At 35.6% G+C, this 27745-nt stretch overlaps 2 protein-coding genes and 1 long non-coding RNA gene across 4 annotated transcripts; 1 reads left to right on the top strand and 2 right to left on the bottom strand.

Annotated features, from left to right (window-relative positions):
- Window positions 1-13140: 13140 nt before the first annotated feature.
- Window positions 13141-17013, top strand: LOC145125964 (Remorin family protein). Of its 2 annotated transcripts, none has more exons than XM_079061376.1 (6): window positions 13141-13341; window positions 13806-13974; window positions 14465-15037; window positions 15898-16330; window positions 16422-16503; window positions 16621-17013. In XM_079061376.1, exons 1-6 carry the CDS (start codon window positions 13312-13314, stop codon window positions 16825-16827), a joined length of 1494 nt encoding a protein of 497 aa, XP_078917502.1. In that variant the 5' UTR covers window positions 13141-13311; the 3' UTR covers window positions 16828-17013. The 2 variants fall into 2 exon arrangements, with proteins under 2 accessions (XP_078917502.1, XP_078917503.1); XM_079061377.1 differs by lacking the exon at window positions 13141-13341 and adding an exon at window positions 13587-13696.
- A 1191-nt stretch (window positions 17014-18204) lies between these two features.
- LOC145125837 (uncharacterized) lies at window positions 18205-18832 on the bottom strand. Its single transcript, XR_013716170.1, has 2 exons — window positions 18703-18832; window positions 18205-18611 (listed from the first exon to the last, which is right to left on the bottom strand). It is a non-coding gene; the product is annotated as an uncharacterized LOC145125837 (long non-coding RNA).
- Window positions 18833-20446: 1614 nt separating this feature from the next.
- ARF6 (auxin response factor 6) lies at window positions 20447-26213 on the bottom strand. The gene is made up of 13 exons (XM_079060297.1): window positions 25188-26213; window positions 24671-24783; window positions 24478-24576; window positions 23880-23936; window positions 23631-23786; window positions 23457-23541; window positions 23179-23269; window positions 22899-23063; window positions 22697-22819; window positions 22386-22609; window positions 21378-22288; window positions 21081-21271; window positions 20447-20939 (listed from the first exon to the last, which is right to left on the bottom strand). The coding sequence occupies exons 1-13, from the start codon at window positions 25228-25230 to the stop codon at window positions 20768-20770; spliced, it is 2430 nt and encodes an 809-aa protein (XP_078916423.1). The 5' UTR covers window positions 25231-26213; the 3' UTR covers window positions 20447-20767.
- Between the last annotated feature and the right edge of the window lie 1532 nt (window positions 26214-27745).

The raw sequence follows: 27745 nt of genomic DNA, 5'->3' as shown, positions 1-27745 counted from the left end.
CAATAAAAAAAAAGTTATTTTTTTTTATTAATTAGTTTAAAGTCTTCCATAACTTGTCCTCAAGTTATGGAACTTGAAGAGTTTTTTTTTTTTTTTTTTTTTTTTTAATTAAAACTACTATAAACTCATAAGTTATGGAATTAATTAGTTTTGAATAGTTTCAATACTTGCCCTCAAGTTTTGGAATTTGAAAAGTTTTCACTTATGAATACTTTAATTCCAAGTTAGCCCTTAGAATTTTAAAAGTTAAAATTCAACCCTTATACTTTATAATATTATAAGTTAATAATATTTATATATATGTATAAGAGTAAAGTCAGTCTTACCGTTAGTAGGCCTCATTCACGAAGCCGGTCTATAAGAGGGGTATAAGGTTATTGCCTATAAAATGGCAGTTTAATGGGTGTCCACTCTCACCCACCGCTTCCTTGACTGGTGGAGGGTCGTTAGCCGAACGGGTAGGAGAAGGACTATAATTCTCCTTTCATTAAAAGTATTAATGATAAATACTAAGTAACTAAACTCATATTAATACCCAATCTTAGTTACTTAGGAAAATGTGAATTTGGTGCTAACCCATGAAATTACACTTTGCACTTTGCTTAAGTCGTTAGTGGAGCGTGTGTGGTTAACCGGCACACTAACCTGGACTTAACAAGGTAGGCAAAGGGTAACTTAATATTTATCATAGTATCGGTGGAGCGTGTGTGGTTAACCGGCACACTGATTAAGGGGTAAATATTAAGGGTACCAAGTATATTTGCATGGTTATTCACACCTTGTTTTGTGATCCTCGGCATCCCAGTCACAAAACCTGAAGGGCACACTCGAGATTGAAACATGCCTTTGAACAGTTCAATGAATCTCAAAGATCTAGGACTTTCAAATCCAATTAAAACCTAATAAATTATTTCGTTTTTCATGGTGGAAATTGGTGAATCGTCATTCACCTACCTTCAAATATTTTATAGCTTGGATTACGGCATCCCTCTTCTAAGTTATAAAATAGTTTGTTGGGTCCTAGCCTTAATATTTCATATTGGGTGTCATATTAAGGACTTTAAATCAACTATCTTGAATATCTCCCAAAAAGATGTCTGGTCTAGACATTTATGATCTTCCCAAATCTCTTGAAACAAGCTTTCCTAAATGAAGATGATGTCCCATGGATATCATACTTCTTTTACCTCCTCCAATATTCTCCCTAACCCACAAGTTCCTAAAAAGTTTAAGGTCACTCAAGCCCTATTGGCAAGGCAAGGTCTAGGTATGATCACATCTTGGAGATGTAGTCACATATTGACAAGCCGGGAGAGTTGGGTGTCAAAGTCTTGAGAAAGTTGGTGGCTCAACTACTTTCTAAGTCACATAGTGAGTTCTTTTGAGAATCCTATGAAACAGACTAAGACAAGACCCTTAATGATCTTATTTATTTGCTAAGATCAACTTCCTAAAACGCTATGGACATTGACAATGATGACATTGGATATCCAGTAAAGCTCTCTCTTCCCAATGGAAAGGGATCGGCCATAGTTAACTCGGTTGACCCAATGGTAAAGAGAGAGGCGAAGTCTGAGATAGTCCCATTATCAAGGGTCCATAGGTAACTATTGCCAAAGGAAGGGGCATTGGTTACGAAGCTACCAAATTTACCTAAGGATGTTAAAGTCAATAAGTTTGGCTCTACTTCAGGTAAAGTCCATTGTCTAACTCTATTAAGTACATGTTGATTCTGATCGCGAAGATGGATTTCAATCGCATGGTTCGGTGATCAGAATTTTGGGCTATTACTTAAGAGTTATGATATTTATATTGCTTAGGAATAGATAACAACAAGGTTTTCATATGGATTGTAAGGATAAGTTTTTCCGCAAAGTTTTAAAATAAAAGAAAAAGGTTTTGATTTTATTTATTTTAAGTATCCTTACAATGGCATTTGTGAAAAGTTGTTGCTTATAAGATTCCATTGATAGCAATATTGGAAAAATGGATTTGATTCTTTCGGTTGTGGTAGTGTCTAATATTACCAAATAAGGAAAGATTCTCATCACCCAAGGTTCAATTGGACCGAAACTTGGAATCATGCAAGTTGTATAGTATGATGAATGAGAACTTTCAGCTTGGAAAATTAAGACTAATTCCTTATGTGAATAAGGAAAGGACTAAGGGATCGAGTACACATTCTTGTGCACTGGTCAAGTCCACCACAAAAGATCAAGAAGACTATTCGTCATGATTTACTTAAGTTCAGTAAATATGGTTATACTTATAAGTTTAAGTATAAGTCTGTAGCATTGGAGAAGTTTCAATGTGAGACAGAACGAATAAGAAGAATCAAAGTATGGCAGAAAGATAAAAGTTTCTCAAATCTGAAAAGATGGGAGAGTACTTTAGTATCATGTTTATGATCATCTTAATGATTAAGATACCATATCACAATTGGTCCTCTAAAGTCATCTCTTATGACTAAGAAGAGGAGTCATGAATTGTTGAAATGGTTAAATCAAAAAGATGAGTCATACTTCGTTCCAAAACAATTCTTAGAGTCATACTCCAAGATTGTAACTTGAGTGACATATCTTAAAGAGGGTTTGTTAACACTAGTCAAATGTAAGAGTAAAAGGTTATCTACTCTTGTACATTTGAAATTGGTAAGTTGTGATGTTTTGGATAAAACAGAGACCAACTTAGGCCAATTGTGTAAAGTGTTAGTCTTGATAAAGAATCCGCACTATCTCTTGAATATTTGACAAGGGAGTCTTATATGTCAAGAGGACAGTGGGAGTCTTAAAGCTCTTGAAAGTTTCAAGACTTAATCAAGAATAAAACCTAAAGTCCTTCACTAGCACACGACTTGAGGTTTATAACCTATCGTGTTGAAATTTTTGTGCCTATTCAAGTTGGCTTTGCATAGGAGTTCTGAGAGTTCTCAATTGGTTGCACAACTACTTGGAAGCAATGGCAGGCACCTGAGCTGCCAAATGGCAAGAATTTAAGATTGCACAAGTTTAATCCATATGAGTTTGGATTTGTCACTAACCTTGTCTTGTGATTATGGTTTTGACAAATTCACATGGATAAGAACACATACACTATTAAATCTAAGTGTCATAAGGTTTCTCTCCGATTCATGAAAATGATGGTGAGGAAACACTTTCACTAAGTAGATTTTAGCTAGATAGCAATTGTGATATTTGCATTCTCAAAGTCATTAGTGGAGCGTGTGTGGTTTACCGGCACACTAACATGGACTTGTGAGAAGTGGCAAAGGTCTAAACAATTGAGACTATGATTACGGCATCCCTTTTCATAGTTCTAAAATTGTTTAGACACACATGTGAGCTATCTAAGAGAGGTGTATGATTTTGATAAAGTTTTATCAAAACAATCTAGTATCAGAAATCTGAACTTTGGTAAGAAAGTCAGCTGATTTCTAAGTACATGTCAAAGCTAGTGGGAGCATAAGTGTTATGCTAATAATCATCATGTTAGTGGGAGCATGATAATTATGACAAAGGTTGCAAGTTAGCAATGTTAATTATAGAAAACAAAAGTTTCAATTCGTGAGGTTGCAAGGGTTGAAAAAGTTGTTTTGCTATAATTAAGGGAGAGGAAATTATACTTCATTTCAATTCTAAAAGCTTAGATTGAGATTTTAATCGTATTTAATCAAGGATATATATATGAATTTCATGTTGGAATGGCTCAACATAAGGAAATTCTATATATGGGTCCATTATTTGTGTTCTAAAATTCGATTATGATTACGGCATCCCTTTTCATAATCTGAATTTTGAGAACTTGGCAAATTGAAATGGAAATATTATAGCAAAAGATTGGTTTAGTCTTTATGTGAGACATCATGAATCGTGTCCCATATGCTTCGGATATAGGATCGATTACATGTGTTATATTCATCCTTTCTAAAATTTTCCAAATTCCTGGGGCATTATGAAGGGAAAAGGTCTAGAATTGGATATGACTAAAATGATTAAGCAATTGTCGAGGACAATCTAAGGTTTACCAAAGATTGGTTGCTCAAGGACAGTTGGAAGTATAATGTTAATTCTAGAAGGACCATATTGACATAATCTGTAAGGAGGCAACTCTTGTTCAGAAGTGATAGTCAAAATGGAATATGGAAATGTTTCAAGGTTAGAAATTATTCAATCTGTATAAGATTAGGAAACTTAATGAAAGAAGGATGTTTCCAAGGAGCTGATCTCCTTTGGAATGCTCTGTAATGATTGTTGTCAAGTCTTTCTGACTTTGTGCATAATCATTAAGAGGATCAATGCATATAAGTTTAGAATCTAACAGATTTCAGTAAATGGCATGAATTTGGAATTCTTGCATTTGCAGTAAGGATTTGGGACTGTGAAAAGAGGATCATTGGAGTGATGTTCAATTGATCTATTTTACAAAGTAAAGATCATAGACAAACATAGTATGCATACTTGGTGTATGGCATGACTAGTGTTTAGAAAACATAGTGTACATGCTTGGAGCATGGGACAACTATTGTTTTAAATTCAAGTATAAAGTTGATAAAACCGAAACAATGAATAATGAGTAATCAGTATGGTGATAAATAAAAGTGTTTATTTATATTCATAGGGTTTGATACCATATTTGATTCATTTATTCTTGTGTTTCACTTTACATGTTTTGACTTCCAGAATAACTAAGTCGCTCTTCCTGAATGATTAAGTTATTCAAACCATCCACAGCCGGTCATATGTTGGAAGTAGATATGAATCAAGACTGTCATGGGTTGGTTTGTAGAGGTCCAAGTTGGTGGACAAAGTGGTGTTACAACACTCATGAGTGCTCATAAGTTCTGAGTATTGGATTCAACCCGATGTTATAAAACGTGCCTTTGTGTTGTTACTATGAGTTGGTGGACAAAGTGGTGTTACAACACTCACGAGTGATCATGAGACGATAATATCTTATATTCTTCAAACCTAGAGATATGAGTTGTTACTATGAGTTGGTTATACATTGATTGCACGAAAACGCATTGGTAACTCGATGTTATAAAACGTGCCTTTGTGTATGATTCAACAAGTAGTAGAACAAGCCATATGAGTCGAAGTTTATCCATTCCTTTTACCTTCGGGATAAAAGCGATATCTGTGGGCCCCTCGATGATTTAAAGATGATACATGTGAGTGCTTGGCCAAGCCAGGACTGATTTGACTTGTTCAATCAGTCAGTCATCATGAATCGGAAATCGGGAAACAACAAATGGACAGAGAGAATGATTGATAATCCATGTCTCAGTCCATATGATATCTTGAATGGAGGTATATATGATCCCTTATCTAATGGACAAGTCATTGACAAAGGTCAGAGTTCATCGACAAGGTCAGAGTTCGACAGAAGCTTTTGAGAGCTACGATTGCTGATCGGTTCCTGAAGTCATACGCAATAATAGTTTTAGACTTATCCAAGTGGGAGACTGTTGGATTAATGTCTAAGTCCATAACTATAATTGGTAAGACTTGACCCGACCCGGCATGGTCCATTTGGGTTGCATGGCATCATGCATTTGGATAGACTATAATGAGAGAAATAACACTTAAGGTTGGTTAATATATTATAAGTTCTAATATATTAATAAGGTTATTTAATTAGTATTGATCAAGAATTAATTTGGAATTAATTAAGTGATCAAAAGGAGACTAATTAAATATATGGGTTGATTGTGTAAATCATTCATTCTTATATATGTGGGCTTGTGATCCAAGATTCCTTATGTTGGACTAAGTCCATGGGGTGACCCATGGATACTCCATGGAGGTTAAAATCCATGGAGCATAAGGAATGAGTAAAGTTATGAGTTACATGGTGTAACCCTAATAGCCACCATATAAAAGAATCCCATGGCTCAAGAAATCGTGCACTAATGTGTGAGTGTGAGGGCTAGACGATTTCAAGGAGTGTTCAAGTTTCTCTCAAGTTATTCCAAGTGTATTTGGTGTTGTGTGAACCATTTGAGGTGTCACACTTGGGGCACTAGGTACTCAAGCTTCATGAAGACATTCTACATCAAAGAGGTATGTATTCTATCTTGTTATATTTATTATTTTGTATGCTAGATTAGGATAATACCTTGGATGTTCATAATTGTATGTATAATAGAGAAAACATAGATCCAAGGTATTTAGGGTTGCATGTACACTTAGGAGTGTTAGAATGCTCATAACCCAACAGTAACATCCCAAAATTCAAGGCCAAAAATTTCATTTTTAAATAAGTTATTACATAAAACCCTCAGTATAAAAAACATTCATAATAATATCTCGTTTCAAACCAAAGTGTCAGTAATCAAAACATATTATCATAAAACCATATCAGAGTGTAATCCCCAAAGATCTCATGTGCGGAAAACATAGTGTGATGCGTTGCGATCAAGCCGACTCCTTTCCTTTGAAAACGAGTACCTGAAACCAAAACTATAAACTGTAAGCACGAAGCTTAGTGAGTTCCCCCATCATACCACATACCATTCAATCATATAACATACATATACTGTCAGGCATATCTGGGTGCCCGACCTACCCCTTCGGCCCTGTCGACCGGATAATGCCTAGCATATCTGGGTGCTGGCCTCCCCTTCGGTCCTGTCGACCGGATACTGCCTAGCATATCTGGGTGATGGCCTCCCCTTCGGTCCTGTCGACCGGATACTGCCTAGCATATCTGGGTGTTGGCCTCCCCTTCGGTCCTGTCGACCGGATACTGGGGACTATTTCACCCCACTACCACTACCACATAACATGTATCACATAATCATATTCTATCTAGTATGACTGGGTATGACTACCCCTCTTTGCCCCTATCGACCGGAGATCTTAGGGACTATCTCCCCTACTGCTACTGGCATATAACATCATATCATACTAGCACATAACATATCAGGTAGTAGCAAACCTAGATGAATATCACAAAGACAATCATCTAATATACAACTCCTACTGGTGGGCCGGCATTGTGGCCGTAGACCCACCGCTACTGGAAGGTAACTCACCTCACACTGCTGAAGTTCCGTAGACACAATCCCACACTGCTGAAGTCCCGCAGACTCAACCCCAGCTGCTGGATGACAGATTCTCGAACTGTCAATAACAAACATCACCCAATTAATAATTGGGTCCCACTACATACCCATAAGTACATTCTTTGGGTAATTACTACATTACCCCTAGCTTGGCTTATTCAAGCCCAAGGCCCAATCCATAGGCCCAAAGTCAATTAGGAATCAAAGCCCAACACATGGCCCAATTTTCCAAATTGGGCCTAGGCCTATACATGGTCTCATTCTAAGGCCCAACATCATATAATCATTAAGGCCCAAACTATGGCCTATCTATGGCCCAATTTTCCAAATTGGGCCCAAACCCCTTACATGGGCCTTACCCTAGGCCCATTAAATTATTCCAGCCCATTTGCTTAATCTTGGATTGCCCATTTAATAACCCAATCATCCAGGCTCAACAAGAAACCCAAGTGAAATTAGGGTTTCACATAAAATAATGATTAGGGTTAAGTTTCCTACTTAACCTATTAAGAACTTAATCCATTAAGGACTTAATCCATTAAGTTCAATATTGCTTAGATTAATTTTTGCCAATGATTATTATTTAATATTCCAAGTTATTAAATAATTTCCGCGTGTCCCGATTAATTCTCAAAATTAGGGTTTTATTGGCATTAGGGTTTTCCAAACCCTAATTAGGGTTTCCAACCCAAATACTAGTCCATTTATTAATTTGTTGGGCTCTTAGATCAATTAGGGCTTTATTGGGCCTCTTAGGCCCACTAGAATATTATTAAGTCCATTAGGGTTTTATTGGGTCAATTAGAGTCCATTAGACCCATTAGGGTTTTCACTAAGCCCATTTGGCTTCATTGGGCCCATTAGGGTTTACAAGGCCCATTAGGGTTTCAAGCACCCCATACGAATCAAACTCACAAGGCAAGCACACCGCCACCCGACAAGGCGGCCGGTGGCGGCAGGAGGCGGCAGCCACCACCATACGGTGGTGGTTCGAGATTTCTATTATTATTCCATTTTCTAATTACATATTACAATGCTTAACCCCAAAATAACACATAAAAAAATAATAAATAAATAAAATGAACACAGCCACCTTGCGGTGGCCGACAGTGGCGAACGGCGGCAGCCACCACCACCTCATGGTGGTGGTGGGTTTCCTTTGGTCTTTCCGACTGAGCAAGGCACAAACGCACCATACAACACCCACAACGTCTAATAACTCCACACAAAATCGGCTGGAACTAACACACACCAACTTTACACACATCCAGGCGAGAGGTACACCCAAAACAGCCACCACCAACGACGGCAGGCGGTGGTTTGCATCGACAGCCACCACCTCACGGTGGTGGCGAGTTTCCTTGAGTCTTGGCCTATCAACACATGACCACCCGGGCATGATTGACGCGAACCCAGCACCAAAGCGCACCCCGACCTCAGCCACCCTCGTGGTGGCGCAGGGTGGTTGAGAAAGAACACCAACCGCAACAGCCGCCCGGAGTGGCTGCTACGGCGCCATTGCGGTTTACAGCCTCGTCGACGGAACATGGCAGAAGAAGAAGAAGGAACACGGAGAGGCGGCTCAGCAGCGACATGCCAACGACAGTAGCTCTAACGGCTGGAGATGGCGGCTCGGTGGTCGGAGAGCATTGAAACAGTAGCGGTAACACCCTTGTCGGCAGATGGGACGCTGGTAGTGGTTTCCGATCTCCAAGATGATAGTGGTGCGGCGCCGGAGGTCAAGAAAGGAAGGTGGCGACGGAATTTCATCCGATCGGGGCGTGAGAGAGGGGAGACGGGATGATGGCGGCTGATGACTCCAATAGGATTAGGGTTCCTATAAAGGTTATATACCCGGGTCTCCAAAAGTTAATCCCATAATGACACTAACAGCCCCTCACTTCCAGATTTATTTTCAAACTCAATCCATAATTTACCAATTCGACCCTGCCCTCTTAAATTCTTTTCAAATCAAACCCAAAACTTACGCTTTAGCCCCTAGCCCATAAAATATGGCAATTAACTCCTCGAACCCAACACCCTGCATATATAATTATTTATTTTAGGCTACCATTCGTCCATTAATTTATTTATTTAACTAATAAATAAACGGATGTTACACTAACTGCCTTTTAGTTAGACGTTGAAGAACAAACTGGACGTTGGCAAAACAATTACAAGAAGAAATATTCATTTAATGGCATAAAACTTGAACAACTTATACAATTAGACAAAATTGCAGGATTCTTTTATGAAATCGGTGCTAGCTCTTCCCCTGTCAAACAATAAACTCAAACACCCAATCCAAACACCCATGGATTTCTATAAAAAAAAATGAAGGCAAACGGTCGGAGCTGTTGCCTCTTGTTTGTTATAGATTACCACCATCGAGTCACTTCCTACCTTCGATCCTATTTCTTCATCTCGGACCAACTGAGGACCAAAGACCTTTTCCCCTCTCTCTCGACGCCCACCTTTCCTCCCTTCCTCCTTCGCACCTTACAGTCAGATGGGAACGAACAAAACTTTGATGCTTCTTCATGCCTTCGTCACTTCGGTCTAGTCGACCTCGGAGACAATCTCGGCCTGCAATTCGACAGACGAAGCCTTATGCTCCATTCGACCAACGTCTTTGATTTTATCTATGTCGATTCCTTCGTGTTCGACTTCCTTTCGTTTGACAATCAGACAAAAACAGGGGCATATGAGCCCTAATTTCATTAAGTTCGACCACTTAAACACAATCAGTATCTCATGACATCCCTTTTTACATAAAAGCCCTAAATCATTTTGTGTTTATAAGAGAGAGAGAGAGAGGGAGAGAGAGAGAGAGAGAGAGAGAGGGGGGGGGGAGAGAGAGAGAGGGAGAGAGGGAAGGAGGGAAAGAGGGAGAGAGAGAGAGAGGGAGGTAGGTAGGGAGAGAGAGAGAGAGATACCTATTTTTTATTTTTCTTTTAATTATAAAAGTATTTAAATAAATAAAAAACTGAAAAAACAAAATCCAATGGCAAAATCGTCATTACAAAAAAGTTTAAAGTAAATTGGACCAAAGTGGCAAGAAAATGAAAACCTTTGGACCATAAGTGCTAGTCCAAACTTGTTTGGCCAGAAGTGGCAATTTCGACCTAACCACAGGGACCATTCGTGCAATTTTGTCTAATCTGTATGGAATGTGGAACATCAGGTATAGATCGACGATATTGATTTATACGAGTAGACATCCCGCCAACGGTTGCTAGGTACAACTATCGTCTGATGGGTCGAATTTTAGGCGTTGACGTTTCTACACTACTTACTCCACAACGTTGGAAAAGCGATGAGGTGGAATTTTAGCACGCACCTTTGTAGTGTTGGTGTAGAGGTGTTATGTCGCAGTTCGGTTATGAACTCATTATAGACCCCATATTTGTTTCATTACCGTATATGATTGAAATATTTATATCGAGTTTTGTTTACTTATATTAGTTGAAAGAGACTGTATGTAGTGGAATACTTTGCGACTCAAATCGATAAGTGTCATTACAAAAAATTAAGTTATATAACACTTAATTAATAACATCATACAACTAGTCAAGGTTTATAAACTTATAAACAAATAAGTTATTTTCATAAACCTTTAATTGTTGTACGAAAGCATTTTTGGTGAAACAAATTCTCTTAGACAAAAAAAGGTGTAAGACGATACTTAAGAGTTATTGTGACACAAAAATACAATGTTTATGTAGGAGGATTTTTCCCTACTCAATAGGTGTCGGTTCCCAAATTAAGTAAGATAACACTTAATAAATACCACGACACGTGTATGCAGAGTTTATAAACTCAGAACTTATGAGTTATACATGTAAATGGTACAACCGCTTGAACAAAATTACAAGAGTAAAGTTGGTTATTTTATACTTTCAAAAGGTGTGATATGCCTTTATTTTATATAACTTGATATTCAAAATCTTTATATAAAATGCATTTTGGTCATAGAAACGGTAAAATTTGATATAAGTTTGAATTACTTATATATCCATCAAATTTTGTACTTTGGATTTGAACAAGCAATATTTCTATATGAGTCCAAAAACTTTTTTTTACTCATATGTTTTATATTTTTGATAGAAAAGTGTGGCTTTACAAAAGCTGGCCAACCAGATAAAGTTTTATAAAACACCTTTTGTAACACCCTGTTTTGAGTCATTTCTTAATTCGGTGCCATGACCAGAAGGTCAGTTGTTATAAGGCTTCGAGCCTTGGGGAAAGAGAGGTTTAGACCCATTTGGATGTGGGTAATGTTGATTTTGGGATCCAAGAGTTCGGTTTGTGCTTTGGAGCACAATGGTATATTGGTAAAGTAATGGTTCAGAACTTTTATTGCATTTAAGGATTTTAGTTCGATGTGTTTTAACTCAAAAGTAAATAAATAGGGTTGTAAAGCTTCTCAACACCTTTCTGTGGAAATAAGTATCGTCGAAAACGGAGTTGGACAGAAGAAGTTATGTTCGTTTGAAGTTATGAGGATTTTGGGTTAAGCCGCGAACGTTGGGCGAACAAGGAATGTATGCTGGGCGTTCATGGTTGGGTGATCGTGAAGGTTCCTTCAGGAACGTTGGGCATTCGCGGCCCAAACTAAAACCCTATTTTGGGGTCTTGGACCCTATTTAAAAGCCTTAACTCATTTCCCAACCTCCTTACCTTCATCCTCCACCCTCTTAAGTTGTTTCCTCGAAACCCTAGCCTCATATGGAAGATTATTGAGCTTTTGAGTGATTTTGGTGGGTTTTTTGTGCATTTGGAAGAAGAAGAACTCATTGGATAATAGTTAGATTTCTTAGAGCTTATGGATCCTAACTTAGTTTTCCTTGATCTATCTTCTAAAGGTAAAAAGTCTCAAACTTGATGGTTCATTTGTTAGATCTTGCTTGCGAGTGGGTTTTTGTGCTTTTTGGTCTCATGAGTTGATTCTTGAGAGTATATGCTACTCCATAAGTTCTGGGTTGCTTATTTTGATGTTTTAAAGGTCCCTTGTTCATAAAGTTTGTATCTTGATGGTTGTGGACCAACCATGCATGGGTTGTTGATCTCTTGGTCAAGCTAGTAGACTAGATTTGGGTTTTGGGTTTCTTGGAGTCATGCAAAGGCATCAAGTTGATGACTTTGTTGATTAAGACACCCATTAGAATTAGATCTGAGCCTTGGGTGTAAAGTCTTAAAGTATTAAGCACTTTTAAGAAAGTCATTGGTCATTTTGTTATATTAAGAAGCTTATGTTTGGTGTTGGGCTCTATTAAGTCATGCTAGGTCATAAAGTCAAGAACTTTATGACTCTAGACATTCATTAGGCTTGAACTTGAGGATTCGATCTTTTGGTCTTAAAGGAATAAGACCTAAAAATGGAGTTAAAGTTAAACATCAACGCATAAGCAAAGCTTAGTGAGCGCGCTCCCTCAATTTAGTTCACGATGGATTTTTCCCCCTGTATATATATATATATATATATATATATATATATATATATATATATATATATATATATATATATATATATATATATATATATTGTATTATTTATGTTTTATTTTGTCAGTAATCTCGAAATCGATTTGTAACCTTCATCACTTGAAATCATTACTATTTCGGTATCAATTCTATCACTGTTCGAAGCTTTTTGTCATTGTAAATAAAGAATTTGTATGATGTTGTATGAATAAAAATAATTATTGTAGGACCACAATCCAAAAAACCTCTTTCCAACTAAAACAGATAAGAGGATAAGACGGGGAATTACGTCTCATGCTAACATTGTTTAGACTTTATTCAACAAAAAGAAAAAATTGTAAATCCAACATTAATATATCCTTCAAGCACTAAAAGTTGATAAAACAAATTAAAATATTTTAACATAAAACATAGAACTTAACTTCCGATATACTTAGTAAAAACTTAAATTTTGTTTATTGAACCTTTTCAATAATAATAATAATAATAATAATAATAAATCTTGTTTATTTATTTATTTATTATTATAGAAAGAACATTGGAAAAATGGGTAAATAAAAGATGGGCGACGTCACAAGAGTTTAATTATTGGTGATTCGTGTCAGCCTTTTCGACTAAAAAACGAACACTCGTCTCCTCTCCACCACCGGCTCCAAGTTTCAGAATCCCTGTTGCTGTGCTGTTTCTCTTCCAATTTTCTGTTTCTCTCTCTCTCTCTCTCTCTCTCTCTCTGTAGGTCACTGTTGATTATAGAGGATCTAATGGAGTACGAGAGGATTCACAAGCTTCAGGTAAAACTTCTCCTGTTCTTCTCGCTAATTTACTATGCTGCAAATGTAGTCAATGAAATCAGTAGCAGCTCCCTCTGTTCATTTTGACCTACACGCAACCTCCGTACCAACAGACTGATTGAGTCAAGAAAGATATCTTCATTCAATCGTCATTATTTTGGTGCGAAATATCGTACTTGTTTATTTTTATATTCCAATGCGTTTCTGGTTTCTGTTCATCACTCGGATTCCTCTTTCGAATCTTCTGTTTTTTGTGGAATCAGTTCGTCTTCCCGTTTAATCCACATTTGTGGGGGTCTTTTTTTTGTTGTGGGCTTTTCGTAAATTAGTCTATAAAATTTGTCAGTTTCTTCTGGTATTGATCAATAACGAGAGCTAAATTAATGTGTCTTCGTCTGTTTTCTGTTGTTTTAATCAATCAATCGAATATCCGTGATGAGTTTTTGTTTATTCAATCCATTTAGGTTGGGATAATATCTCCAAGTAAACTGAGGATGAAGCTGATGGGGCAGAGGAAAAAAGACGGAGGATCAAAAAGCAATTCAGCAAGAACTTCTCCTTCTAAACTTGAAGATACAGAGTTTGTGAAGAACAGTTTGTTAGCTTCAAATTCTGGAGTTTCTGATGAGGAAGGTGTGTGTTTCAAGTATTTCTCTAAACTATTTCAGTAATCATTTACTTATTGAATGTGGTTTTCCATATCCTCTTCATAAAAGAAAACCCTAAAACCTTTGGTGATGTTGATGCTATTAAGGATGTGTTTGGATACACTTTTAAACAGATTAATTAATTACGTATTATCTGATTTCCAATCTTCGAGTCAGAATAATCACTTTAATTCATTGATTTGTTTATTATACTTTGACATACAAAGTAATTTTCACTGCTTTAATCAGCTAGATTCTTCAAAATATCAAATAATAATCAGAAGTATGAGGCTATATAATAGGGGAATGAAAGCAGGATTAAATAAAAATACATTGCTATTTCTTCTGTTTATCCTTTTTGATGTTGAACTATCTTAATCTTTAGCTTTTGAGTAAAGTACTTTAAGCCAAAGTTTTGCTTTTTGTGACTGTAAATTCATACACTTTTTATGTTCAAAATGGTCCTCAAATTGCAGGTTCTGCCATGGCAAATTCTTCACTGACATTTGACAGCACAGAAATCGGTCAGGGTCCCGGGCAGCCAAAAGAAAGTCGGGCAAAACCCCATCAATTTCAAAAAGCAGATAGCAGTAATTCGAGTTCAGTTCACCCTTTAAGATCATTAGAAGATGAAAATCTTGATTATGATAGTAATGCAAGTTCTTCAAGCTTTGAGTTTCATAAAGGCGAACAAAGATCCACCCATAATGCAATTTCAAGATCCCTTTTGAGACCCATGTCTTCTAAATGGAATGATGCTGAAAAATGGATAATCAATAGGCAAAATTTGCATAATCATAATGCAAAAAACACCTTGCAAAACCGGGCAAATCGGGCAGCTGTTAGTTCCATCAAACGGGTCGATTTTTGTCAACAAATGGTGTCTGAGAAGTTTTCTTTTACACCTTCCGAGTCACAAGATGAGCCCGTTTCTGGTCAGGCGAGTGGACTCAGTGAGTCAATCGATCCGTGTCCTGAAAGTAAAGACTTGAAAGAGGTTGACAACAGAGAGTCATCATGTGGACCGAGTTCAAACGAGGATAAAACAGGTATTTCATCGTCATTTTTTCCCTTTTAATCTTGCATGTCACAGTTTGACCGAGGGTAAAATGGTCTTTTATTGTATACCATGTGAAATATAAAACATAGGTTATATAATTACATGGGTGGACCTATGTGAATGCCAGCATATCAAAAAAAAGAAATTTTATAGTGTAATTATTGTAATTTTTAAGGTTTCCTCCCTGGTGTATTTGTGAAAAAGATGAGGGCAAAATGGTCATTTTACATTTACTTAACAACCGAGTCAGGGATAAAAAAAAACCTACAAAAGGTTAGTTTTAGGGACGATAAAGGCAAATAAATGAAATTTATGTACCATGTCCATTAAAATTTAAAAGTACTATAGTACAAGGCCAAAATTTATAATTACTAATATATTTTGTTATAATAGTGAATACCCTTACAAAAAATATTGGAAATGGAAGTTTTGTACTAGGTCCATAAAAAGTAACATAGTACATGAACGAAAATTGTAACAAGTAAAATATTTTGTACAATAGGCAAAAAAAAATGAAACTTATTTACCATCTCCATAAAAAGAAATCCCACATAAGAGCCAAATTGTAATCCACTCATATTCTTTTCACTTTTAAGAGTAAATTTCAATTTTGGTCCCCTCGTGATAGCATATTTTTTCAATCTTCGTCCTTATTGAAGTTTTTGTAACGTTTTTGGTCCCTGATCCAAGTAAAATGTCTATATTTTTATAGGGACCAAAATTTGTCATTTTACTTGGAACAAGGACAAAAAACCTTGAAATAAGGATCAAAATTGCAAAAGAAAAGTTTTTAGGACCAAAAAATGTAATTTACTGATTAATTGATTATTAAAAAATGATGGAATGTAGGTTGTCATGAAGTAAGATCGGTTTCGATGAGAGACATGGGAACGGAAATGACTCCAATTCCAAGTCAAGAGCCTTCAATGACTTCCACACCTGTGGGGGCCACAACGCCTCTTCGGAGTCCAAATTCTTCAATTCCATCAACACCCCGAAGAGGAAGAGGAGTACCCAATTCCACTCCCGTGGAGCATGATGAGTCACGGAATCCAAAAGAGTTGACCGAGCAAGAAGTCAAACTTAGAACACGGAAGGAAATTTTACAGCTAGGGGTACAACTCGGGAAGATGAACATTGCGGCTTGGGCAAGTAAAGAGGACACGGAAAAGAAAGCGGTGGAGGGCGAAACAGACATTTTGGCCGAAGAGGCATTGCGGGTTGAGTTTGAGAAACGCGCGGTTGCTTGGGAAGATGCCGAGAAATCCAAACATAATGCAAGGTATGTGTTTTTAAACGCAAGGGTAAAATGGTCATTTATTATTTTTCATAAATGTTTTTTTTTATAAAAATTATTTGTGATGTATGTTCAGATTTATACGCGAAGAGATAAAAATTCAAGCATGGGAGAGTCAACAGAAAGCAAAACTTGAAGCAGAAATGAGAAGAATAGAGGTAAATTTGATTGCATTTTTATTTTTATTTTTTTTATGTTCAAATTTGCCATAATAATTATAAAAGAAACGAAGGAAATTTTATAAAATTAAATAAATTTGTGATTTTTTTTTTTAGGTTGAAGTGGAAGAAAAGAGGGCACATGCACAAGCAAAAATGTTGAAAAAGATTGCAATTTCAAGGCAGAAATCGGAAGCGAAAAGGGCGGCAGCGGAAGCCCAAAAGAGCCGGCGGGCGGCACGTGCGGCGGCACAGGCGGAATACATCCGGCAAACTGGCCGGATTCCGCCATCATCGCCGCACAGTTGCTGCGGCTGGTCATAAAAAAAAAAGACACCAAATTAGAGTGTGGTTTTTGATTAATGGAATTGACTTGTGTTTGATGTATAATTTGTTGTTTGGGTTTCAAGATCCGGCAAAAACCACAAGTGAAAGGGTGATTTACTTACTGATTTGAATTGAAGTGGAGTGAGTTAATGGCAGTTGTTGGTGGCACCCCAATTATTTTTATTATTTTTTTAAAATTAAATATTTAAATAATTAAATGATTAAATAAAATGGTCCCTTTCGGAATGGTCAAAGTAGGAAGCATGTGGGTGGGTGGGTTGTACTTTCTAGGAAAAATTCTTTTTTGACCGCCTACTTTGCACTTTGACTACTCTCTCATGTTTTTAGAATAAAATCTCATTTTTCTAATTTCTTCCTTTATGCTTTTTCAAAAATTTATTACGTTTATTAAATGTATTTTAGCTTTTTCATAAATAATGGAAAATTAGAATATTGGATTACTTAGGTAATATTATAAAAAACTTAATATATTATATTTTTTTATTCAGATTAAACCTCAAGTTATTAATTTTCTATAAATGACCTATTTTTCTATTTATTTTGATTTAGCATTTTAACAAGAGGTGATGCTAAATTGACACCCTTAGACATTCTATTAACATTTTTATTAAAAATCAACTTGTAATAAACTATTTATAATTTATATTTTCGGAAAACAATAATTCTAGCAATAAAAATATCTTAAAAACCAAAAAGTCTATCTATATGAAAAAATTGGGTTTATTTTAGCCAACCCCTAAAACAATTATATAAAAAGAAGAGACTTTGGATGATAGAGTCTGAAAATTCCGGCGGAATTAAATGGTATTAATCTGAGAAAAATAATATTAATATACGAGGATTATTGAATGGAATTTCAAATTCTCATGAAGGGAATAAATAGTTTTTTAAATGTTACTTGATTATCGTGACGACGTTATATATAACGCCACAACGGGGATCTCTATATGCCTCCCTCCGTGTGTCATTTTGTTTATTGAAACTCGTACGTATTATGAGCATAAAAACGGATGAATGAGCCTAAAAATTGTAAAGCTTCAAGTTAAAATTACATTTACATGGATGGAAATATCTTTTTTTTTTATATTTAATCATATAGTTACTTCTTATAAGAATGTGTTAAGGCTAAAGGGAATGGTAACACATTTAACACCTTGCCATGTCACTTTTTTAAATGCCACGTCATTTTTTTTTGTCTTAACACCTAATTTTTAGCATTTCATAGGGAGTGGTAACACTCCTAGCATTTCATTTTTTTATTTTCTTTTTCAAATTTAATTAAATTATATTTTTTTAATGCACAAACATTTAATATTACAAAAATTCTATTTTTTTAAATACAAGCACTTAATATTTAAATAAAAAAGATTACTAAAATTGAAAACATAATCTAAATAAAAAGGTTTATGTTTTTGGACAAAAAATACCAAGTTGTTTAAACTTTGGGACAAAAAATACCAAGTTGTAGAAACTTTGGGGACCAAATATATAAATTCTTTATCTTCTTCCCCAATTCTCTTTCCCAATCTGTTAACGCAAAACTCAAGTTTTAGCAACAAAAATCAAAGCTTCGACACCTCCCATCTGCCAAAAACGGAGGAATGGGCATGCAATCCGGTCAAATACCCTTCATCCAATCACAAGCCAAACAAATACTCTCTCACATCTCCTTAAGCTGGCAGCGAATGATCCATGACGAGCCTGTTCCAAATGAGTTAGCGACCATGGCGAGTTTGTTTGGCACTTCGACTCCTTTCAGCCTAAAAGTAGTAAATACACACATCAAAACAATTCGACTCTGAAATATAATATAAATTAGATGCTTTCATATCGAAATAATATAATTATTACTTTTTAGGCTTTCATATATCGGCGTCCAATGTTTAGCACTTGAATTGAATGAAACAAAGGCTAGTGAGCTACCACTATATAAGCTAGGCTAGGCCGGTGGGTGTGTAATAATGCATGGCTTTTGTGGTTCACTCATTTACAATCATTGTTTATCAAATAAAATACAATATTTATAAGCCAGATAACAGACAAAACAATATAATTTTTTTTATAACAATGACGAATTATATACGAACAAATTTGTTGATTTAGGGATAATTTCAACACTAGGCAGAAGATCATATGAACTAGCTAGGCCCAACCAATACTTGAAAATCATATGAACTAGCTAGGCAAACCATTTTCAAATGTAGGCAGAAGATCGTTCAAGAGTTCAAGTTTATAGTCCTGTTTTATAATCGTAACAAAACTAAATCTCAAGGAATAAAATATTTACACCTTACTTTAACCTCATTTTATAAACTTTTAGAGATGTTTTTTTTTTTTCATATTTTCTTAAATAATAAAATCATTATTAATGACACTAAAAGGTAGGTGTATGTTTATGTTCATATATGTACTTACGCCAACATGTCTTTGAGAATACGAATGTTAAATAATGCCGCATAAAATCTTAACTGAACGTTGTTACCATTATATTTTGTTCATTTGTTGACAACATGTACATGTCATCGACAATGTTATAAGTCATTGTATTACAACATACTAGGGAAAAACGTTATTTACCCATTTATCATGACCAATATTGTCAATATGTTTGAGTTGACTCAAAACTATGCGTTAAAGTCTAGCCAACCCCTTTTCGAAATCAGATATATGATTTGCAAGTCATGTGGATGAACTCATTTTTAGTTGGAGATAAACTATATTCGCAGTAGTAGTAACGATAAGTATGTCCAAACCTGAAAAATGTTCCGAACTCTAAAATGAATATGAGTCCAAAATATGATTCAGAAACTGAAATATAGTACAAAACATTTTAAGTCCAATTTATGTCAGAAAAAGCAAATGTATTATCTAAATAGTTGGTCTAAAATGTTCTGAACATTTTAAGTCACATCTTATAGAAACTGTCAAACTAAACTAAACTTTGGTCATTTTCCCTTTATTCTACAATCTCATGTGGTACTTTTGTGAATGTCCCCTCTATTTATTAAGTATTATATCATCACTTTGGGAAAACATATGCAGATAACCTCCTAAAGTTATTAACTTGTAATTATTTAAAATAAATATACAGCTTTAATAGTTTTTAGATTACTAAAATGATAAATATCTAAAAGAAAACCTAGAAGGACCAACATTCATAAATAAAGGGAGTATTCTGTATTTAAAATAATCATATTATAATATAAATTTGGATCTAGTAATTTGCTTTCAACTAATTTGAAGCCTTCTTTAGTTCTTTATATGTCGGAGCAGTGTCATCTAATCAGTCCACTGTGCACTATTAAATTGCGGGCTATAGTTGAAACTTGAAAGTTGAAAATGACCAAACTTGTAAGGATTTAGGAGACAAAACTATTTGTACATTTTTCATAATATGTCATTAATTTTATTATTACTTTAAAATTATTCCATACTAAAAAAAATATTCATTTACCATTTATTAAAATAATGAGTTTATCATAATTATAGGTATTTAAAAAAAAAAACTTTTGAAATGTCCTAACTAATTATACGTGATTTCGGTCTCATTAATTCATTCCCCATTTGGTAGTACAAAGTACAAAACCCTCAACTATTTCCATAAATATACATTATCCTTCTAGTTTCATAATATAATAACTTACTGAGGAACCCAATCCATATTGGAACTTAAACTCCCACAATAGCTACTAAGACTCAAACCCGTAACTTCCTAATTGAAACATAATACAAGGTCTTGCATATTGTCCAAAGTCCAAACACATCGATAGAGCGATCATATTAATTACAATTTCGGTTTTCATAAGTACCTAAACCTTAAAATCAAACAATTCCCTCGTGTGTCATGACGAGAATTGCCACTAAAGTTACACAAACCATGAATCCAACCAACATCACATGGCGTTGCGTCAGTTCGCTAGTATTCTAACGAACTGACTGATGCAACGCCAGTGCTCAGATTCATAGACTCTTGTCGCGATGGAGTCCGTATTGGAACCGAGTTAAGAAGCTCGAGACCTTGTTTCCCCATTTGTTGCACCTCTTGCGGCGATAGTATCTTGATACACCATACACTGCTCACAAACTCCCTGTTTGGTTGCATAATTCGTGTCAGTTGCATAAATTGATAAAAATATATATATATATATATATATATATATATATATATATATATATATATATATAATAACAAATAATATTTGCATAAATTGGTAAAAATGGGAACTTACGGCCAAGGGTCATCACCGAGGAGAAGAACATCATTCTCTCGGTCAACAAATACAAGCTGCCAGCCTGATCTCAAAGGGTCCTCCAATTGGCCTTCAAGGCCAAACATTTGTGCGAGTTCACTTCGTAGCTCATGGTAACTACTAAATTTTGCTATATCGAGTGATCTCCCAAAACACCCCGATTTATAAACCTATAAAAAGATATAAAAAACCAAATATCAAACAATAGCAAAACCCTAAACCCTAAACCATAAACTGGTCATCGCTCATCACTACCAAAATGTTGAAAAAGTTCACCTTAACGAAGGTTCGAGTGGGTGGGTTTGTTTGACCCGTGTTTTCTTGAGATTGTATAAAACCCGACCCGTCGATACAACTCGAAGGTGTCAACATCGCATTCATGGAAAAATCATTGGAAGACGCGAATGGATTCGATAACCCTAAAAGATTTGAGTTATCGATGTTGACTCCAAACAAGATATTATTATGACTTTGCAGGTCGTTATTATTCGGTTCTTGATCGATGGAGCACTCTCGACCCGGAAACGGAGGTAAAGAAACCGCGGTTTGTGAAAGGTTTGTGTTTTGGGTGAGACCCGTATTTGGTGGGCCGAGTTGCTCGACTTGGTGAAGAAGAGATTGTGAAGCTCCGGATACAAGTAACGGGTCAACCGCGACCCGTTTCGCGGGCCAACCCGTGGAAGTCAACAAGGAAGCGGAGCGAGGGATGTTAAGAAGTTGTGAGGTTTCATCGTGTGAAAACGGGCCTAAAAGGTTTCCGTCTGAATCCGAGAAGTTTGACTGAGAAGTTGACCCGAATTGACCCATTGTGAACGGGTTTTGGTGTTGAAGTTGGGGGAGAAGTGAAACGTGTTGGTTTTCAGGAATGAAAGCGGGTTGACTCATTGACCCGGTTGGAATCGGTTGGTGTTGGAATTGTAGAAGTGATGGGTTTGACTGTTTGACCGAATCAATACTCCTCATTTCTTGGAGGGCGGCTGCCGCCATGGCTTGGTAGATATCGGTGGTGGTTTGCATACCGAGCATGCCAATGCCGCCGCCACCGCCACCATCGAACCGTGGTTGCAACCACTGCGAACCCCCAAGTCCTTGGAAATTGAAAGACTGACCAAGATCACCGCCGCCACCACCACCACCACGGAGCCACATTATTGGTGAGTGCATTCCTAAATCTTCTTCTTTCATCCCTACACTCATAATACCAAAATATGTACATTTGCTTATGAATAATAGCAATGAAGAAATGTAAGTAGGTTGATATTATGGGTAGAAAAATATAAGTACCATTATAAGCGGGTAGTCCAGGTGGCCAAGGGCGTTTTAGTCGAAGTGGAAACTGCGAGGGGTACATTGGGAAAGTTGTGAGGGGTTCAATTTCCCAAAGGGAAACTCTCGGTTGTCTCTCTCCAGCTGTAGATTCATCCCAACCGACCTTCACGGATCTCCAGTGTGAGTTCAACCATCGATTTGGATCCAAATCACAAATACCCGTTATAGTTCCCATATACCTGAAATATAAGAAAACCAAAATTATTAATTCAAAACTATACAACGAGAAAAAAATAAGATTTCGTCAAGATGGAATTTGAATATACCTACGAACGCTTGATTCTTCTGTTTCAAACAACATCCGAAACCGCATGCCGACAGAAACGCGTGTATGATAAACCGCTTTAACATATTTAGCGAGCGGAATTACAAATTCCGATGGACATGCCCTGTGAATAATTAGGATTTAGAGAAGTTTTAATTGAATAAGATAAGGGTGTCGATTAATTTAAATTAATAAATAAATACCTCGGATTATAGAAAATGGTGAAGCGGCTATTAGTTGCCGCCGCATGGGCGGCGGCAGCAAGGAGGCCGAGGTGCATGCTGTCACTGGATAGAACCGAAGATGGCATGACAGTTTGAGGTCGATTGGCTCGCCGGATTCCTAACAGCAACTGGTTTTTCTCATTCCTATTATGATGATGATATTTAGAAAAAAGTCATAAAACCGAACAAGGTAATCATTCATTTTCGGAATTCAGAGGATAAAATGGCCATTTACTCGTTCATTCAACACAATGCTTACCATATGAACAAGACTGAATCACCTGCAACAAGTCTTTTTGCACTTACAAAAACACTCCAACCTGTTGTGAGAAGATGCCTCTTCGGCTGTCCTGGAATAGTGTAAAAAAATAGATCATCGCTATGGGCAAGGGCAAATTTGTAAATTTGTAAACAGTTAGGACTTAATGGGAAAGCCTCCTTAACCTTTCTTCTTCTTAACGTTCTTTATAACTTATAAGTTCATTAAGTAAAAAGTGTCTTAAAATGTTTATGAAAGGAAATAATTTGATAGTATACCACGGAATATGTGTCTAAATTTCCATTCATTGTCGTGTAAATCCCTTGCAATTAATTCTTGAGCAGGAGGTTGTTGTGAAAAGTCCTACAAATTTCCACAGAGATAGTCAAATTAGTCAAAATTGGTCAAAATTAAACCTCAATGAAACACGATCTGTTGAACAATTAGGTTACCAATGGAGGAAACACTTTCTCAGCTGCACGACGAGGAACTGAAAATCCACCATGAGTGCTTGTGTCACTTGCTGTCAAAGTTTTACAAAAGTAATTTGTCGGTTGTTTGCTAGGGGCACCCAAATCCGCAGGAAGAAATGCTTCTTTTTGTTCATCCTATATAAATCACAAAAGAAACTTTAAGCACATAATTTGGGAAACTAAAATGTTTAAAATGTCTGCAAAATGAGAAAAGTCGACACAACATACGGAGTTCAACGGTTGCAGTGTCATCTGAGCATAAACCTCATCGGTTTCCACATCTGCCTGATGAAAAACATTGAATCAATAAAACCACAAAAATATGCATGATATGTATCAGGCACAATGTGCGTGATACATATAATTATATATATCATGCAAATGCAAATTGTGCCTGATAGGCACATTATGCATGATATTACATACAAGTATGCGTATCAGGCACATTGTGTGTAATACATACTTGTATGTACATCTGGCAAGGCACAATGTATGTATGTATCATGCACATTGTATGTATCAGCCCCCTGATACATACAAATATGCATCATATGTATCAAACACATTGTGTCTTGCTTGATATACATACAAGTATGTATTACGCACAATGTGCCTGATATGCATATTTGTATGTAATATCATGCATAATGTGCCTATCAGGCACAATTTGCATTTGCATGATATATATAATTATATGTATCACGCACATTGTGCTTGATACATATATACATATATAATGTGCCTGATGCTATCAAACACATTTACAAACTTGTTCCAATAGGAACAAGAATGAAAGAAAAGAAAAATCATCTGAATGGGTGCTTACATGCATAGTCACATTGTGAAGTTGACAAACGAGTTGTGGAGGCAAGCTCGGGTAGTTAGGAGTATGAGCATCTACTTCTTTGTTTGTTGATGCAGCAACCTACATTAACGGTTTTCAAAATGAAATTAAAATGTGTACATTTTCTTTTTTTTTTTTTTTTTTTTTGTGGATTATACCAAATATTAGAACTAACCTGTTCGCTGTGACCCTGTGGGAAGTAGACCACACGACTTCCAACTGTAGGCAGGGAAACAAGAGGGCCCGCACAAGCATGCCAAAGTTCAGAATTTAAACATCTTTTCTCCCCTGTAAACAAAATCACAAATCATAAATTAACTTTTAAGTCTCTTGTTTGTGATATTTCAACAAAGAATCTTTAATTTATACAGATGAAAAGTTATTAGAATTGAGTGCAAAAAATAGCAACATACTTTTGTTAATTTGTTTATTACAGCATTGTACTTTAAAAAATCTACTCAATTATAGCAATGTCATCCAAAAACAAATCAATTCTTATTGTTATAATTGAGTAGATTTTTCAAAGTATAATTTCCTAATAAGAGAAAAAAAAACATACAACACAAATACATAAACTAACACTAAGACTAAAACTAATCTACAAACATAATTCACAAAGCCAAAAGAGCCATGGTGCATATTTTAAACAAAAAACATAATTACATGTATGATCAAACTGAAAAAGAACAGACCTTCAGGCAATTGCTGACCAAAACCAACAGCAGAAAGCTTCATTTTCAGAGCTTCAAACAACAAAACTACTATAAACAATTAAGAATCTCAACAGTTAACCAGAAAAGGGACCACTTTTTTTTTCCTGATTCTTGCTTCTTTTTTCAACAATCCATACATATAAACCCCACTATTCCACTGAGATTTTCAACCGAAACCGGTCGTACTACAAAACAAAAACGATTTCCACTTCATTCGATCTTGATCTTCCTTACCCAAAACCCCAAATAACTCCACGAATCAACCAAAAACAACTTCATCTATGAAAAATCGTCTTTTTCTTGTTTCTTTGTAACAAACCCACCACCAAAATTAGCCGATAATCACAAACAAAAAGCTCATTCAGCTTCAAGAACCACTCCAGATCTCACCCAAAGAAAAAACCCTTAATCTTGCGAGCTTCTTATAATCTCGAAACAGAAACCCTAAACAAAACCCAGATCTCTTTCACTAAGCTTGATCGATTCGAGTCAAAAAGTAAGCTTCCTGAAAGCTGAAAAACACTTGGGAAACAGTGAGTTTCTTCAACAGAAAAGCGAGATTTGTAGATGGAGGTTCCTGTGTAGCATATCTGCTTACTATTGTTTTATGTGTGTATTTTGTGGTAAAGGTTGAATGAGATCAAAGCTGAACCTTTTAGGGTTCTTCAACAGTTTTCCAGTAATGGAAATGGCTCACCTCTTTTGCTGCTATTTTGCTACTACTTTACTGTTACTACAAGTAGTCACTCGCCCCCATATTATTGTTATTTATTATTATTAAATCTTTTTTCTTTTTCTTCTCTCCCCCCAATCAATCATCAAATAGAGCCATGAAACTTTTTCTTGGCCCAACACCTAACACATTCACAAAATAAAAAGTGAATTAGAAAATAAAACGTATACTGTCTTGGATTGGATTGGATACCTCATGAAACATAAATTCTTGATTCGACTTTTTCCGAACATTATCAATCTCTTTGAAAAAAGTCATCTAGAAAGATTGTATTGCGTGAATCTAATAAAAACTATTTTGATTGATTAAATGTATCAAATGTTATGTAAAAGGTTTAATCTTTTTGGTGGGTAGTGTGGAGAGTGGAGAGACAAAGAGGACGTATACGTGTTTGTATTACGGAGTCGGATTTTTTCGGGCCAGAATCTCAATCTAGAGTTAGATTGGAATTGGATGTGGTCCTAAATTTTAATGTGGTACCAATACTATTCATCTTCATTTATCACAAGTCGCCAAAAAGTCATCTAAGATCTTTTTATTTGTAGCTTTAAAGAAGCACTTTTCTTTATTATTGTTAGTTATTTAAACACCATCAAATTGTGGAAATATAATCGTTTTTCAATTGCATAACTAAAGATATCTAAGCAAGCTTTAATTGGCATCAGAGTATTGGAACGATTGGATTGATATCTGAATTTATGGGCGTGTTTGGCAAAAGTAGCGGGTAGCGGTTAGCTGATAGCGGGTAGCTGGTAGCGTGTACCTGGTAGCGGGAAGCTGTAGTTTTTATTTTTTATATGAATGTTTGACAAAAGTAGCTGGAACTTTTGAAATATATAAAATTACATAAAATGACAATTGATTAAAAATAAATAAATATATAAATATATTTTTAAGGGTAATTATGGAAATTGATTTCAAAAGCTCAGTAGCGTTTTGTTAAACGCTACATCAAGTAACTTTTAGAATTGGAGCGTTTTGTTTAAACAAAAAGCTAAACGTTCGTACTGCCAAACGAAACTTTTTGTTTAAACTAAAGCGTTTTGTCAAAAGTTAAAAGCTAGAAGCTCCCAAACGCTTCCAAAAGCTCTGTGCCAAACACGCCCTATATCTATCTAAAAAAAATTATACGAATTCAGTTATCGAGCTAGGTTCAAATGTGGATTGACATCTATTGTGTAGACGTGTGGACAATGCTATTTTGTGAGAACGCAAAGAAAATATGTTGTTTGATAATATTAATACGTTCAATCTTACATAACTATTGTCATTATCATACATTTTCACTAATTAAATCGTCTATAAGGTTATTATAGACTTTTTATTATTATTTTCATTCTGTCAGAATGTTGTCAGAATATTTATTGAGTAGTATTCTGTCAGAATAAAAATGAGTGAAAAACGATGTGTGAGAACAAAAATGAATAAGAATTAGTGAGAATGAATGAAAATAACGATATTTTTGTAAGGTTGAACGTATTCGCATTACTAAAAAAATTATTCTCTTAGTAATTCTCATAGAATAGCATTGTCCACACGTCCGCACAATAATTGTCCATCCACATTATAACCTAGCCCTTCAGTTATCAAAATTTGTTATCCAAAACTTTCGAATATTATTGTATTTGAAATTATGTATATTTTTAGATTTCAGTTATCAAAATTTGTTATCCAAAATTTTTGGATATTATTGTATTGGAAATTATGTATATTTTTAAGTAAATATCAATGTTGTAAAAATCGGCTTATACGGCATCTAGACAACTGACAGACTCTTATTATTTACGATTAATGCTAATCGATC

Source organism: Lactuca virosa, chromosome 7 (assembly GCF_052849685.1).
Source record: "Lactuca virosa cultivar CGN04683 chromosome 7, Lactuca_virosa_CGN04683_v6, whole genome shotgun sequence".
Taxonomy (NCBI): Eukaryota; Viridiplantae; Streptophyta; class Magnoliopsida; order Asterales; family Asteraceae; genus Lactuca; species Lactuca virosa.
The sequence above is the reverse complement of the archived record's forward strand: the minus strand, read 5'-3'. Positions and strand labels throughout refer to the sequence as shown.

What these genes read in the sequence shown, in the direction of transcription:
- LOC145125964 (XM_079061376.1), top strand. Translation starts at nt 13,312, where the DNA reads ATGGAGTACGAGAGGATTCACAAGCTTCAG. An exon ending in TTCAAACGAGGATAAAACAG is followed by an intron (nt 15,038 to 15,897) that starts GTATTTCATCGT and finishes GATGGAATGTAG; the next exon opens with GTTGTCATGAAGTAAGATCG. An exon ending in AAATCCAAACATAATGCAAG is followed by an intron (nt 16,331 to 16,421) that starts GTATGTGTTTTT and finishes ATGTATGTTCAG; the next exon opens with ATTTATACGCGAAGAGATAA.
- ARF6 (XM_079060297.1), bottom strand. Translation starts at nt 25,230, where the DNA reads ATGAAGCTTTCTGCTGTTGGTTTTGGTCAGCAATTGCCTGAAG. An exon ending in ACCATTTTCTATAATCCGAG is followed by an intron (nt 22,820 to 22,898) that starts GTATTTATTTAT and finishes AATTATTCACAG; the next exon opens with GGCATGTCCATCGGAATTTG. An exon ending in CTCGGTGATGACCCTTGGCC is followed by an intron (nt 20,940 to 21,080) that starts GTAAGTTCCCAT and finishes GCAACCAAACAG; the next exon opens with GGAGTTTGTGAGCAGTGTAT.